This window comes from Perognathus longimembris, chromosome 6, assembly GCF_023159225.1.
Source record: "Perognathus longimembris pacificus isolate PPM17 chromosome 6, ASM2315922v1, whole genome shotgun sequence".
Taxonomy (NCBI): Eukaryota; Metazoa; Chordata; class Mammalia; order Rodentia; family Heteromyidae; genus Perognathus; species Perognathus longimembris.
Genome location: NC_063166.1, coordinates 16,170,503 through 16,187,572, shown reverse-complemented (window position 1 = coordinate 16,187,572; position 17,070 = coordinate 16,170,503). Strand labels below are relative to the sequence as shown.

The 17,070-nt window shown below is 42.7% G+C and overlaps 1 protein-coding gene and 1 non-coding gene across 2 annotated transcripts; both read right to left on the bottom strand.

The window, feature by feature from the left end:
- Nucleotides 1-1,900: 1,900 nt before the first annotated feature.
- On the bottom strand, nucleotides 1,901-1,974 carry Trnat-cgu. Its single transcript has one exon. It is a non-coding gene; the product is annotated as a tRNA-Thr (tRNA).
- Nucleotides 1,975-5,770: 3,796 nt separating this feature from the next.
- Gpx6 (glutathione peroxidase 6) lies at nucleotides 5,771-10,763 on the bottom strand. Its single transcript, XM_048348285.1, has 5 exons — nucleotides 10,677-10,763; nucleotides 9,950-10,103; nucleotides 8,141-8,258; nucleotides 7,630-7,729; nucleotides 5,771-5,977 (listed from the first exon to the last, which is right to left on the bottom strand). The coding sequence occupies exons 1-5, from the start codon at nucleotides 10,761-10,763 to the stop codon at nucleotides 5,771-5,773; spliced, it is 666 nt and encodes a 221-aa protein (XP_048204242.1).
- Nucleotides 10,764-17,070: the final 6,307 nt, after the last annotated feature.

Here is a 17,070-nt window from a genome sequence, read left to right as displayed (position 1 = left end):
TGCTGATTAAAACCTCCTTGTGCATCAAACCCCTTGAGTATGTATAGAGTTTATCATGACACTTGTCATCCTGTGACAGGCTCTATTGACTGTTCGGTTTGACCTTCCTTCCCTATGGAAGTTGTCACTGAGGGACACAGAAAAAGAGCCCAAATAGCTATACTGGGGGAATCCTCACAAGAGCATCTCTGGCTTAGGTTGGACTTACCTCCCCAGGCTGAAGTTCCTTTCATCTTGCTTGCCCAGGCTTGCTTTTGAGGCTTGGTGAGTACTGAGCAACATGGACCTTCCTCAAGCCATCAGTAGGCTCAGGTGTCAAGTAACCTCCTTGCTCCATGTCAGGAGACAGACACAGTCTGGAGTCCTTTGCTTTGAACACCTTATTTCCTGGCAGGAAGAATCCTTGCATGAAAATAAGCATCACTGGCATCTATGGACACCTGTTGCCATACACTAGATGATTTCTCTTTTGACTATCAAATGGACAGGTTGAGAAAGCATAGAATTAGACTAGACAGTGCTTTATCAACAGAGATGTGACAGGTGCTACCTGTGCATCTCTAAGGTTATGTCTTCCTCCATGGAACTCATTCGACAACTACGAATTTACCCATGAAAGGAGGATATTTTATCGGAGGTTGGGGGTCCTAAAGCCCACTGTCTGTGTCAAAGGCTTTTTAGAGCCCAACTTGCTAGTCCCCTCGCTATCAGGTAACCAAAACAACCTCTTGAGAGGACAAACTGAAAGCTGATTTCATTCTGCTCTCACTATTTCAATAAGGCCAATTTAAATCCCCAAAATAAATTTTCCACTGTGAACACCAAATGACTGCACACTATTCAGATGTACCCTTGCTCATTTCTAGCATGTATACTAGCCTTTGCTTTACTAATGCATTTTCTTAGTCTCAACCTTGATGTATCCTGAAATTCTATTTTGTAACTGACATGAACCCAGGACCCAAGGGCCAGGTAAAGGCCTCCTCCCTTTTGGAGATCTCGCTGGGGCCTTGCTGGTTATTGTAACAAATCCCAGTTTGTACGATTCCATGGGCAGATAGACTTCTTGGATAATTACCAGCCAATAAATACTGCTACCTAAATTTCAGTTACATCAACCACTCTGTGCTTTTTCACTCTGAGCTGCTATGTTCCTAATTGCTTTTATTTGACTCTAAAACAATCACGACTTGGGGAGGTCACACAGTTGAGCTACATATTTTATAGTCTTCCACTAGCTTTACTACACATAAACCACTCTGAACCATGTGTTATGATGAGAATGGCTGTCTAGGTGACTTTTCCTCATGTCCTCTTCCAAATGACAAGTATAGAGCTGGCCGCAGGTAGGGTGTTTTACATAGAATGTGGAAAGTTCTGGGTTTTATTCCAAGAAATGCAAAAGAGATTAAGAAACAACAACAAAAAATAATAAACTAGCCCCTAAAATGTGGTTTTCCTCTATAAGTTAATAGTCGATTGATTATTCAGTAATTTCTTATCTTATGAAATCAGGCATACAGCTGGCGAACGTTAGGATCTGGATACACACACACATACATATTATATAATACACACATATATTTGTGTATATGCACATATATACATGTCAGTGCTTTAAAATAGGTAAATGGTGACTGAGGCAGCACAAAAACATTTCAGTGTTGTTTAATGTTAAATCTATGTAATAAGTGATTGAAGTAAAACCCACGCATTATTTTTGGCAGCGTCTTGAAACTTGTTTTCTTTCAATGAATCTACTTCTTTTCAAAAGTAAGAAACCTGACTGGGTTTCAGTCAAGCAACCTGTATTTTACAGTTGTACAGTTCTGCTGTACAGTTGGGCTATAAGTACTGTGAGAAATCCGGGAAATTAGAGAAGGAAAAGAGGAAGGAAGAAAGGCCCTACTGGGAATCGAACCCAGGATCTCCTGTTTACGAGACAGGCGCTTTAACCAACTGAGCCATAGGGCCACAACAGAGAAGAGAAAAAAAAAAGAACCAAATCTATCCTATTTTATTTCAATTTGGTTGAAAAAAAGTGAATTCACACTATCCCGTGATCGTGGGCTGTCTTCCAAAATTACACCAACTCCAGCGGAGCTGTTCCGCTCCCCTGCATGTGCTACAGATATAAGAATACACAAGGGAAAGAAAACACGAAGGCAATTAGAGTTACTAGACAAAAGGTTCTCCTATCATTGCCAGGACAGAGAGGCGTTTCCGAAATGCGAGGTGACCCGATTCGTGATAAAGCCCAGACAATACAAGGCAGGCGAATAGATCGATTCTATACAATAACGGGCTGCACGTAGCACAGACTCTTGCTGGGGTACCTGAAATTGGTCAGGGACTGGCTGCCGAGGCATCTTCCGCTCCCGGCGGAGCGGGGGAGGGAGGTGCGGTGAGGGGGCGTGGCCGGCGGCCGGACGCTTTGTAGCTTTGGCCTGAAGGGATCTGTGGGCACATCTGACCCCAAATAGGCTGGGGTGCTCGGGCCCGCGGGCCGGGGATAGGGGACGTGAATGCGGCTGTGCGCCTGGGACTAGACCGGGGCCAGGGCTCCAGCAGGGGCGCAGAGGGCCCTCCCCCTCCTCCCCCCACGCCGGGACTGGAGGAGACAGAGACCCTCCGAGGCCTAAGGAGGAAGGTGGCTGGGATCGGAGGGCTCCCAGGGACCCAGGATGGACGGGAGAGGACACTGCCCAGGGCCGGACAGGACGGCATCAAAAGCAAACGGGTCCCGGATTTGAACTTTGAGAATGAAGGGTATTCAAGTCATTAAAAAAAAAAAAAAAGTAGATCTGGCCGCACAGATGTTTCTTTGCGCATCTTTCACTGATAAGGATTTCATTACACAAGCAAGGACTTGTTTCGTGGTGGATGGAAATAGAAGGCGAGGAGAGGGGAGCAGAAATCCTTTGTCTTCTCTCGTTGCCCACGTCCCAAATCCCTTCCAGCCGCTCACAGCTAAACGCCGCTGCGAAGCTTGAGGCTTTTCCGTGCTGTTACAATCCAGTCCCGGAGTGATTTTCAGATCTTTTTCTCAATGAGAGAGGGGGAGAGAGGAGGGAGGGAGAGGGAGAGGGAGAGGGTAAGATCATATATTTTCCATAGAAAAAATACCAAGTGATTTACTAGAAAACGAAGCAAATAGACATTTCATAGAAAAGGCAATGGCTTTAAGAATCTGGAAAACATTTTAAATACCAAATGGACACCATTTGAAAGTAGGATAATCTTGTCCCAGAAGATACGGTGTATAGATTCCCTTTGGGACTGAGATCTGCTGTAGGAATTGATCGAGGAAGAGACAAATGAAAAATGTACCCCTTGATCTTCTCTTTATAGAGACGTTTATATAACTATAACGGCCAGCTGCTCCCACACCTACCCCTCACCTTGACTCCCTCCCTTCCCCGCCCCCGCCCCCATCCCACCCCAAGTAGAAGTTTCTGGTTTCCCTGGCTTTGACCTTGCCCCAGAACATTTCTTTTCTCTTCAGGGACAGCCACTGGAGGGCATCAGGAGTACAGAAACTGTTTTACTCAGAGCAGCAGTAGATTGAGACCGATGCCCGCTGATAGGCAGACACACTCAGGCTACAGATGGCAATACCCTTCCTTCCTTGCTGTGGAGATGTTAGCCCTCTGAAGTGTTTATCTTTGTACAGCATCTGTGGAGGCTGGGTTTTACAGAAACCAGGGTAACACACCCTGTCATTCCATCCTCCCCCTCCAGCTTACCTCCAGGACCTTGCCTGTCCTGATCTGAAAATTGTGAGATTTGGAATCCCCTGAGAACTCTTAAGGTCCCTGAGTGTTAGGAACTTCAGACACTAAGAAGAAACGTAAAGTTGAAATGCACATTTCTCTATGATCCTGTAATCTCTTTACTGCTACATATGGTACCAATTCTATGGTTTATGGTCAAGGATAGCCAGCTTTTTTTTTTTAATCCAGTTTTTCCTTACTAGATTTGAGTTCACGAAGATAAAAGCAACCTGCCATAATTGGCTTATGTCAATAACCCTACCACTCAGGACAGCCTTGGTAGATAAATTGATTTTTAAAATGCAGAATTAATCAGCAAAAAGACAGAAGCAGAGGTGTGGCTCAAGTGGTAGAGTGCTAGCCTTGTGCACAGAGACAGTACTCAGGTCCTGAGTTCAAGCCTTCGGTCCAGCACAAGAAAGAAAGAAACAACAAAAGAAAGGAAGAAGGAAAAGAAAATTAATGAGCAATGTTAAAATCTAAAAGCACATTTAAACATGAAACAGCATAGTAAAAATAGTGCCTAATTAGCCATATACCCTTAAGTAGAATAACCTCTCTCACTATTGGAGATTAAAGTCTCATATACTTTCTTCCCTGGACTGGCTCTGAACTGCAATCCTTAGATCTTAGCTTCCCAAGTAACTAGGAATACAGACAGGCATGTGCCACCAGCACCCAGATACACATTAATTTTATCAACAGAAATGTATGTATATTTATTGTTGAGAGAGAAAATGTTCTTCATAAACAAAAACTCCTCTCATGTAAGGGCTTGACTGAAAGTCCTGGAGGAATGGTATCGAGGGGCCTGAGTATAAAAGATCTCTATTTGGGGACAAGTAGCAGTAATGCCTACAATTGTACCTGGTGCTCTTGAACATGCCAAGCCAATCTCCAGCGTACTTTTGAAAAAGACAACAATGTTAAAGAGCAAAGTAAAAAAGTCAGAAGCACACAGATAAGAGAAAGGAAGAAGTATGGTTATAGGCACACTATGGGATTAGAAAAATATCACTCAGAGCCTGGTTGATGCAGATTTATTTTTTATTCCAGACAATAATGAGAATGAGTTTACAGTTTAGAAAGTCTCAGATTGAGAAGAAAGCCCAACATTCAGAATAAGGGGATATCCTTGCCCAGGTGCCATGACCTGAATGCACTGAAGGGACAGGCACCAAGGAAGATTCTGGTAGAGTCTGACCTACTGGGGCTTTGGGACCTACCATCATGGAGATACCCCTCTCTTCAAATGATGAGCTTTCTGCTCTCATTCTGTTTTAAAATCCTCTAAGAACTACAGGTGACAGGGGAAGAAAGGAGAATGAATTAGTGTGAGGGAAAGCTTTACAATGCATAAAGGAGACCTAGAGAGTCTTACTTCCAGTTCCTGCTTTCTTTAAACCATCAGGACAGAGAATAATAGATGTAAGAATTTATTGGGATTGTTTTCTTAAAAATATGGGATGGAGAGGGGTGACAGTGGCTCACGCCTGTAATCCTAGCTACTCAGGAGACTGAAATCTGAGGATCACGGTTCAAAGCCTGCCCAGACAGGAAAGTTTGTGAGACTCTTACCTCTAATTAACCACCAGAAAACTGGAAGTGGCACTGTGGCTCAAAGTGGTAGAGCCCTTGAGCTGAAGAGCTCAGAGTTCAAGCCCCACAACCAAGAAAAACAAGATATGCGATGAACTGAACTACTCACTCTAAAGTATAGCTTGGGAAAATCTGGTATTAAAGATTTGAATAGTGAGGCACACAAGTATGTGCATGCATCACACAAACACGTTTCTATAAATCTATTCACACACACAGCTGCATACCTCCATAAACCTCTGTGCACATGCATAATGTGTGCCACTGCATAGACAGCCCAAGAATGGTTTGGTAATAAGGAAGCTAGGTAGGAAAGAATGTGGGGCAAATATATACTTGTTTCCCCTGTCCTTCAGATGGAAGGCAGGATGGCTGCTTCTGCCACAGGCTGGCTCTTCCTACTGGGTAGCAGACTTGTTTAGGTACTGTAAGATATCTGACTTGACTGTGCTCACTGGAATCTTGTGGAACCAGCGCATGACAGGAACTCCATCAGGCCCTACCAGAAACTTCTCAAAGTTCCAGCGGATGTCATGGATCCTCATAGGGTCCCAGAAGAGATGTTTTGATGAGCCCAAAAGTTCAGAAGTTGGAGGGCAGGAATTCTGAAGCAGAGACCAAAGTAATGGAAAGATAATTCTTTGTGTTTCTGGGTGGTTCAGTCTTCCCCTCTCTACTCACCATTATACATCTTAATATTTTAATTATTTGACGTTTCAGTTTGTCATCACCAATATACCAAATGCCAGTCTCAGCAGGAATTTGAAGCCATCGTTGTAAACAGAATGAATTCCCTGTTTTGTTTTGTTTTGTTTTATGCCAGTCCTGGAGCTTGTATTCTGGGCCTGGGCACTGTCCCAGAGCTTTTGTGCTCACGAATAGTGCTCTACCTCTTGAGCTACCACCTCACATCTAGGTTTTTTGTAGTTTAGTTGAGATAAGAGTCTCACAGACTTTCCTGCCCAGGCTGGCTTCCAACTGTGATCCTCAGATCTCAGCATCCTGAGTAGTTAGGATTATAGGCATGTATCACTGGTGATGGCTTCCCTTTTTCCCTGTCTGCCTTTTCTCTCATTATTTGTTCATGGTGCTTCAGTATAAGAATAGCTTTGGTTTCCTTAGCCAAGTCATATCATTTCTGTAATTTCAGGTATTTTGGGTGAAAACTAAAGTAGTAGTTCCTAGAGTGTGGGGGTGTCGTAGGCCAGTAAAAAATTGATGGCTCTGTACTGAAAATTAATTTAGGATAATCAACATTAATTTTAACAGTTAGCAAACTTCAAAGTAGAAGGCCTGGCTCGAGTGGTAGAGCACCTGAGTAGCAAATATGAAGCATTGAGTTCAAAACCCAGCACTTACTACTAAAAGAAAAATTGAAAATCTACTATTACCACAAATTCACAAATTAAGGAATATTTCAATATTAGTCTTCATTGCTTTAAATTGATGTCACTATTTTTGAGCAAGAAATAAAAGCAGTTTATCTGGCCTAACAAGTAATTATCAGAATAAATTGTGGTCTTTTATATTTTATTAAATAGGTTGAGCTTTTAAAGAAACTATTCACATTTCTTCTTTATTTTCCTGTTTTCTGTGAATGGGTGAAAATATCAACGAAGTGTTGAAAGACCTTCAATATCCTTTTATCATTTTATCTTGGCATTTTGTGATTCTAACATACTTTGGCTCTAATCTGGACACCCTACCTACTTTACCCAAGTGTATCTTTGTATCCTGGTTTTATATGAATTCCTTCAGAGATAACATCCTATAATATTTGTTAATTCCTATCACACAGCTCCTTATACAAACAACGGACTGATAAATGATTATTGAGTGAATGAGTCATTACCACTTAGTAGAGGATATCAGTTCATGTCAAACCACTACATGTTTCCTTTTTTTTTTTTTTTGCCAGTCCTAGGGTTTTGAACTCAGGGCCTGAGCACTGTCCCTGGCTTCTTTTTGCTCAAGGCTAGCACTCTACCACTTGAAGCACAACACCACTTCTGGCTTTTTCTGTTTATGTGGTGCTGAGGAATCAAACCCAGGGCTTCATGTATACGAGGCATGCACTCTACCACTAGGCCATATTCTCAGCCCCCATGTTAAAACCAAATAACAAACATTGCCATGATCCTTGGACTTATCTGAGCTTCTCTTTCTAGGGAATCTAAACCCAATCCTAGACACCAGCTCCATTGCTTTTGAGGGCATCTCTACCTAACCAATCTATAGAAGGTTTATGTTCACTCACCTTCAGGAAGGTAAAGACTTTTTGTTCATTTTCTCCATTAACATCCCCTTTCTCAAAGAGCTGGAAATTAGGGACAAAGCCGCCACCGGGACGTACATACCTGCAGTGAACCAGAATGTCCCCAAAAGGATGTAAATGAAATAAAAAGGCGATGGTCATGGCCAACAACAATTCCACACAAAGGGAAATTAGAGATAAAGAGGAAGAAATGCATACAGGGAAGATAAGGAAAGAGACATCTTTGGGAACCAAGACTTCTAGCATTAGGCTTCATTTCTATTTACTGTAGTCCTTCCTCTTCTTTGGACCTTTTTATCATTATATCTCTCCCTATTCTCAAAGAAAGAGAGATTACTTGAACATTACCAACAGGACTAAATGAAATTCAAAGTATCATGGTGCTATTCTTGAATCCACTGGTCTCTCTCATATACCCTAGAAGTTTCTAGAATGGGAGGACATCTAGGCAGAAGGAATAAAAGGAATTGTGACAGCCTCTTCAGACACTCACTTGAGCCCAGAGAGTATCTCTGAGTTCTTTCCTGGTTCTTGTTTTCCAAACTGGTTGCAGGGAAAGCCCAACACGATGACATTGGATTGCTTCAGATCCTCCTGTAGTGCATTCAGTTCTGTAGGGAGAGAATGAATGGTCTGGGCAGGTGGGTCAAAAAGAATGGAAAATCCATTGATCACATGAATAAACTGAAGACTGTGAAAGGGAAGGCTCAAGCAGGTAGAGTGAACACTAGCAGGTTCCCAGAAATCCATCCAAATGGCTGCAAGGTTTGATGAGCAGTGGTTCCTATAATTGGATATCAAACAAATTCAGACCCATGAGTCTTTTTGTGAGGAATTATATTTGATTCTCAAGAGAAGCTAGATGTACATGCCACTCTTGTCATTAGTCTGTGGATTGATGGCTCAAATGTTTTCGTAAGGGCAGGCAAACGGAATAGACATAACACCCCATGACCCAACCCGACACTCCAGGCACATTCCCAGGAGAACCCTAGCAGTGGTAGAGGGAAGCAGAGAAACTCCAAGCCTGGGTCCAAAGCACTTCTTTAGAATATATAAAAATGTTTATTAAAATATATTATTAATAAGAAACATTTCATATATTTACATCTGTGATATATTCTATATAAGCATGTTTCATGTAAAATATTTTATGTATTTCTTCAGTTACTCTGCCCATTCATGTCCCTCTCAAGCTTTGGCCATCAAGACTACTTATTCCCTGTGACAGAATCACTTAGTAAATCTGGAGTCTAGCTCTTTGGAAAACTCCTCACTCAAGCTCCTCATCTGGCAGAAGAGTTGAATGAGATGTTTCTATAAGTTTTCTGGTCTTCAAGAGAATAACTATCCCTTAATAGTGAGTGTGAGAACTATCATACACCGGTATAGAATAATACTCAAAATCTTATAAAATTTATTTTTCTCATAGTTTCAGAGTCTGTTCAGGGCTGTTCGGCCCCAGGCACCTAGAACATCATTGAGGAAGCAGGAGTGTGGTTGGAAGAGGTCTTTAACCCCATGGCCAACAGGAAGCAGGGCGTGAGAACGGGGCTGGGTCATCTCATCTCTGCTGCTCATCTTCAGGGACCTGCTTCTCCTAGCTACACCTTCAAAGATTCTAGAACCTCCCAAAATAGTACTAGAAGCTAGAAACCAAGGCTTCCACACATGAGTCTATGGGAGACATTTCATATTCAAACCAGAAGAGTGATTAATCAAGACAAAAACACGAGTACTCCACCATCATAGCTGAACCTATGAAAGAATATGAACATTGCACAAATCACAAAAATCACCCTGCATTGCCAAGTTCTTGCTAATCCTAGTTGCTGCTGCTTTTGCTTCTTAACCACTTACAGCTTTTGCCTTCCTTTTACCTTTCTCTCTCCATAATTAATTAGCAAACTTTATCACATAACAGCCCCATTTCTTCATTTCCTGGCAGTATCTAATCCACAGCAAAGCTTGAGTTCCTTGAACCCAGTCCCAAACAACTTATTGCAACTCAGATTCTATAATAAACCTTTTCTAATACTGAGAAGTCCCATGGTTCCTTACAGTCTATTTTTCTTTTTGGGGTACAGAATAGCAAATTCAGCTTGAAAAAAGTCTTAGTTTTCAAATCTGGAGATAATTCTCCTGACATTCTAAGAAGCAAAACAGTAGCAAGATTTAGAGACGCTGAGTCACATAATCACTTAGCTCTCATTCCCAACAATACACCAGCAGAACCTTCTGGAATTAGTATATGGCTTCCTGGCAAAGCTAGTTCTGAAAGCATTGAAGCTAGAGTTCTTACCAGGATACTGAGCTGTCAAGCCTCAGTAGGTGGCCACGTTGACAAACAGAACATGCTTGCCTGCATATTGATCAAACTGGATATACTCCTCACCATTAAGGGTGAGGGCTCCATACTCATAAATGGTGCCTGTCACCCCTTGGTCACAATCCACCTGTAATATAATAGAAGTAACAGACAATTTCCAACATCTCTACTTTTCCCCAGCCCTTAAAGATTCTTCATGCAATACCTTCAAATTCCATTAACTCTTCGCCTCCCACTTTCTCTGGGTTTCTGATTCAGGAGCCTGCCTGAGAGCAAGCAGGTCAGCTCTCCTTTCAATCCACCTGCTACTTTATGTCTCATTTTTATCTTTTCCCATGGTTCCTTGCTGGCTTCACTCAGGAGACCCTGAAGCCACAGGGGATGAAGGTGAACGCCCCACATGGGAACCAGGCTGCTTCCTGATGATGAACTCAGTTGCCAGAAATGCAAGTAATGCTTTCCTCTCCTTGAAGGAGGAGGTCCACTTTCCAGCTTTGCTGTCCCCTCCTAGCATTGCTGGTAGGGACTATTCTGCCTAAATTAAGTGTGTCTTACATGGATCTTCTCTGCAGCTGGTCTTTTTAGCTGGATATATGGACTGGCCCTGGGCAGCAGGATAGGCGGCCCTCAGTGCATTCTCCTTTGCTAATTCCCCACTGGTAGCCACTTGGCAGCCTGGCTCCCCACATGGGGTGCTCACCTTCATCTCCTGTGGCTTCGGGATCTCCTGAGCCAAGCCAGCAAGGAACAGTGGGAAAAGATAAAAGGCCCAGAACTGCTGGGCCATGGCTCCTACTGCAAGCGAGAGGTGAGCCTGTGGTCCTCATGGATGTTGATCCTTTTTGAGCACCCAGCAGGTAGCAGCTGGGAGATGTGCCATCCAATCATAGAATGGCATTCATACCCACCCATACACACACACACACACACACACACACACACACACACACACATTTCCCTCTGTCTCCTCCTCCCCCTCCTTCACTCCTCCCCACTCCTCATCTGGATTAGGAGACTCACACTGAGTTTGTTTGGGTGGTATGAATGGGGTTAAGATAGAGGATTTCCTTTTAGGAACCTGAACTATTCATCCCTCCCTTCTCTAAGCAACTGGCACTTCCTAGGTATTGGTTCCAAATTCAGGAAAGAAGCCACTATTACTGGATGAGAATCTTCCCGTTGTGGTGACTTGCATGCAAACTAAACTTTGAGAAGCATTTCCTCAAATGACTTATTGAGTTAGCCTTTGCTCTGTCCCCTCAAACTTTTACCATTCAGACAAGAGACCATTGTATTTTCTGATTATAAAGTGCAGCTATAGGGGCCTAAATATTTCAGATGATTTGCCCAGCATCTGTCCCCTGGAGAAGCCTCCTTAATGTAGGGGAGGCCCGAATTGAGGGGTATACGTTCACCGTGCAAGGCTAGCAAAGAGAAAGCTTTGAACTGTGAGTCAAGGACTTCCCTGGGCTTGACTTTCATCCAGTTAAATGATTGCAGTCATTCCTGACCCTTTTAATCCATAAATCTATTTATTGTGAAGTCCTAATAAGATAACAGGAAAGCTGTTGCAGAATATTTGAATGTCAGTGACATAGAGTCGTATGCATAGTCTACTTCCTCTCGGATTCTCTCATCTAACTCGTTTTCAGTATGAAATTTAGGCTTATGAACCTCCCTTACTAATTGAAGTGTTAAGATCTCCCTCTTCAGGCCTAAGCCTCTTATCATTCAGCCCTCTCCATCCGCCCTGCCTCTTCCAGGTTAAAAAAAAAAAAGTCATCTTAGCCTCTTAGAAGTAAAGTCCAAGCAGGGCAGGACTGTGCTGGAATTGAACTCTCCTGGAATATAATCTTTTATCTCAAGTTTCTGAGCTCTTCTCAAAGACCTGTGATCTAAAGCCTGATTTTTGATATCTGATCCAGACTTATAGGTCCCTGAGATCGTTGGGAAAATTACGCAGAACTCCCCTCTCAAGGCATGGTTCCCAAACTCTTCAGCTTCCTCCTGTTGTCAGATTAAAACAAACAAACAAAAAAGGCTGAACCCTCAGAAGTCCTTACAAATGTGCAACTAAACTTAAATTATGAATTGGCTTCAAATCTAGGAGGTTTTTTTTCTGTTTGTTTCTTAAATCTCCTTTGATTTCTTCAAAAAGACTAACAATACATGTCGGGAATGTTTTTGCTGTCATTTTCTTTCTGTTACATTATTGTCCATGCCTACAACTGCCTCATCCTCGAGGATTCTCCAACATCAAGCAGGCTGTGACCCCAATGCCTTTATCACGAAGGCAGCGAACCCTGACATGAAATTCTCCTGAAGGTTTTTGTCACCCACCACTGACACAAATGATGCTGATGAGGCAAAAGGGAGAATTATAAAGAATAATGTATCCTTTTCATTATTCTCATTTTAGTGTACCAGTGAAGCTGCCACTGGACATATATAAACACGAGCTTCTGAAATGTTCACACTATCCCCACAAGAGAGCTAACAAACTCATTTGGCCACAGAACCAGATGATTCACAAAAGGCACAGTCCTACTGTTCTCTGGGAAGGAGGAAATAGGCTCATCTCCTCAACATTGTATACTAAAATCCATCTACTCACCAGAGGGGTTGGGATTTATGACTAAAAGTAGATGGTTGTATTTACTTCCTTTCAAATTTTATAGTCAGTTATTTTCCCATAGTTTGAGAAGTTCAGAAGTCTTGGTGATCTGATCTGAATAATTTTCACTTTGAAAAGACCAGGAAATGAGAGGTTGACTCTGAAACTCTAGAATTCTAGTACCCAAATATCTCACTCTGTACAATTCAAATATGGAAAGAAATAGGCACCAAAATTAAAGGGAAAGACTACTCTGACCTTGCACAAACATTGGCCTTTGTTGCTGTAGCTATCAAATAAAGTTCAGACAACTAAGTGGGGTCGAAAAAGTTTAACACCTCCCATTTGCCTTTCTGGGCTTTTGTTGGCTTTTCTTTTTTTGAGACAAAGCCTCACTATATAGGATAGGCTGACTTAGAACTCATTATTGTCCTATCTCAGCACTCCTGAGTGCTGGGATTTCAGGCATGAGCCACCATGTGCAACTTGAGACTCTTGAACCTGAACTCAGGGCCTGGGCACTGTCCCTGAACTCTTGCTCAAGCCTAGCACTCTACCACTTGAGCTACAGCTCTACTTCGTGTTTGTAATTGGAGATGAGTCTCACGGGCTTTTCCTGCCTGTGCTGGCTTCAAATCTCCATCCTCAGATCTCAGCTTCCTGAATAGCTAGTAGAGTCTGATAAAATGCAAAAGTTCTATAGAGCTTTATTTTGCACCAAGCATCAAGAATGAAACTGACGGGCCAGGGCCGCTTCTACGCCCCCTAGTCTTAAAGGCTAACTTTTAAAGGCAAAAAGACTATAACCCAGGAGGTCTCAGTTGCTAAGGGCTGATCTTAATTGCTATTGGCTCATGCTAGGGGAATTCTGGCCTGGATATTTGTGATTGACTGTTACCTTCTACAGCTGTCTGTCTGGTCTTGTTATCAGGGAAGAAGAGAGCTGTGGTCACAGGGCACATAGCTGTCTGGAACTGACCTTCTCACCACTGGTCAGGGACAGGGAGGACATGTGGGCTTCTTGCTGATTGGGTGCCTCCACCTGGCCTGTTCTTCTGGGCTCTGTTCCCGGGAAACTGTCTGGTTTTCTATACTTGTTTTGAACAGACTATAGAGCTGAGTTAATTCCATTAGTTCTGTGAAGCAAGGGGTTAGCAAAATTTTAAACAACAAAATGGCTGCTAAGCTAAAGCGGAGCAGTTTTGGTTACAAAGTCCCTTTCAGCTAGGAATACTGGGGTGAGTCACTAGCTCCTAGCTTCAATTTGATTCATACTGCTGCTGATTCAACACCAAGTTCTGGTCTGGTAGGTACCTGTAAACTCTCACTTTTTCTCAGAGCCAAGTCTGTCTATTCACGGGATTGTGACCTGGGTTAGGCAAAATCAATGAGAGCAGAGGATATAGGCAGATTTGATCTACAAGAGGAGGAGAGGATAGAGAAGAAATAGAGGATAGAGATGAAATAGAGTTATAAAAGGAAGTGAAAGACAGAAAAATATAGGGAAGGAAAGAATACAATATGACAGGCAAGAAAAAGAAGAGAACATGTGTTAATGCCTTTGATACTGTGCTTGGAATGTTTAGATTTCCCTTTAATCATCACTAAAATAATCACGAAGTTAATATTTTTCCCATTTCAGAAATAATAATACAGGATAAAAATGTTATAGATATAGCTATAGATATCTATAGATATATAGATATAGAATAGTAATATATCAGACTGGAACTCACATTCAAGTATGTTCTTAATCCCCAAATCCAACCTCTACTTTTCTATGGGAAGGTAAACAACAGTCCTCAGAGATATCAGGTTTTAATCCCTGGAACTGGCATTTTCTATAGCACATTTTTGTGGATATGGTTAAGGAGGATTGTTCTGGATTATCTGGGTGAGCCCTACATGTCTTTCATGCATCCTGGTAAGAGGGAGCAGAGGAAAAAATTTCCTACACAACATATGACAATGTGGGAAAGTGGGAAGACTGGAGTGATGCCAGGAAAGAAACTTTCTTTCCATTTTATTTTATTTCTTTCCTTTTCTTTCCTGTGTGTGTGTGTGTGTGTGTGTGTGTGTGTGAGAGAGAGAGAGAGAGAGAGAGAGAGAGAGAGAGAGAGAGAGAGTATACTAGGACTTAAACTCTGGGCCTGAGCCCTGTTCCTTAGTTGATTTCATTCGTTTGGTTTGTGGGAAAAACAACAACAACCCAACTACCCTTCTGGTTTTTTGCTAGTTAATTGGACTTTCCTTCCTGGGTTGGCTTTGCACAATAACCCTCAGAGCTCAGCTTCCTCGGTAGCTAGATTTACGAGTGTGAGCCACTTGTACCCAGCTTGATAAGCATCTTTTAACTCTAGACTCTGCAGCCATTTTTACCCAAGCTAGGGGGGCAGTCTTTCCCTAATGGCACCTCAGAATGCAGCTGATTGGTGTAAACATTTGCATAAAGGTCGACTGTGATTTGTATAATCGCCCTTACCATACACACACACACATTTTTGCAAATACCATTACTACATACATGTGCTTTAAGACTATATAAACGGTTCTTTTCCAGTAAGCAGGAATCACCTTGTTTTATCACCTGCTGGTGTTGCAACATTAGGTATAATACGGGTCTTATCTCAAAAGGTCTTTTGTGGTACACCTGTGGCTCATGCCTGTAATCCTAGCTACTCACGAGACTGAGATCTGAGGATCCAGGTTTAAAGCAAGCCGGTGCAGGAAAGTCTGTGAAACTCTTCTCTAATTAGCCACCAGAAAACTGGAAGTGGTGCTATGGCTCAAATGGTAGAGCACTAGTCTTGTGCTGAAGAACCCAGGGGCAGCGCCTAGACCCAGAGTTCAATCCTAACAACCACCACACACACAAAAGGTTTTTTGTTCTTGATTGGGGGATTGAACCCAGGGTCTTGAGCATGCTTGACAAGTGCTCTACCACTAGAACCATACTCAATCCTATCCTCAACCCAATACATCCTTTTCCTTTGTGTTTTGTTTTTAGAATAGGGATCTTTCTAGCTTTGATCTGGCTGACCTTAAATTTTCACTCCTACCTCAACTTCCCCAGAAGTTGGAATTACAGACATGGACTGCCATCCATGGCCCAAGTGTTCTATTCTACTCTATTTTTTAATCTTTATCGTTAGTAGAATGGGCTGGGCTGGTAACAAAGACAGAAAGGAAGGTAGAAACTGCAACAGGGCAGAAGCAAGGTGGCAGGTGCCAGCAGTAACTGTATTGGCAAGAAGGCAGCTGAAGAGTTTCAGAGACCAGAACAGAAATGACAGGGCACAAGAAGCAGAGTCAATAAAGGATGGCAGGAGTAGAAAGTGGGAGCAGATAGAGTTGAAGCAAAGTCTATGAGAAGCCAGAGAAGAGAAACTGCAGGTCCTGGTATTGGAAGGATTCTCAGAGAGTTGCTAATTTTTTAATGGTCAAGAGCCTTAGACACCAGCAGCCACAAGAGCTAAAACACTAACCACGTGAGGGGGGAAGCATTAGTTTTTGCACCTAAGAGCTATTCCATCAGTAGGCTCAGAGGAATAAGCCTCTAATCTGAGCACATGGAGTTTGGGGCAACAGGCCCTTAGCTCTCAGGGCTGGTAACCTGAACCCTCAAGGTTAAGGTTAACTAGTCCTTACGCCTCAAGTGTGCAAGGGTCCAGGATTTGCAGCACTAGAAGAGTTTCTTACCTACTCATGTTTGTTGTTGTTGTGTTGTTTTGTTTTATTTTGATCTAAGTAAAGCAAAAGGACCCCAGCAGGCAGCCTCTCTCTCTCTCTCTCTCTCTCTCTCTCTCTCTCTCTGTAGATAGAAATTTCTCTCTCTCTCCATACACACACACACACACACACACACACACACACACACACCCTTCTCTTTAGTGTGGGTGACTTAAATTCCTTAGTTGGCCATGAACACAGTGTATTCTCTCCCACACCTTCCTCCAGCCCATTAAGGCAGGAGTAACAGACAAGAACACTGCCTAGGGAAGTACACATTGTTCCTCTCACTACCTCCGCACTCCAGCTTCCAAGAAGCAGCTGTCTTTGTGGACAAATGCTTCCAGACGTCAGGGCCAGCTGTTTTAGTGAAAGGTCAGATTTAGGGCCCCAGCCAGCATTGACTAATATTGAACCCATGTTTTATTCTTTCTGGAGAAGGAGGTAAGAAATTGACAAATAAATTGTCAGTTACTTTTTTTTTTTTTTTTTTGCCAGTCCTGGGGCTTGAACTCAGGGCCTGGGCACTGTCCCTGAGCTTCTTTTTGCTCAAGGCTAGCACTCTACCACTTGAGCCACAGCGCCACTTCTAGCTTTTTCTGTTGTTGTTTATGTGATACTGAGGAATCGAATCCAGGACTTCATGCATGCTAGACAAGCGCTCTACCACTAAGCTACATACCCAGATCACATCAGTTACTTTTATGCATTCTCAAACATATATTATGGGAAATTGAGCCCCCAAATTGGT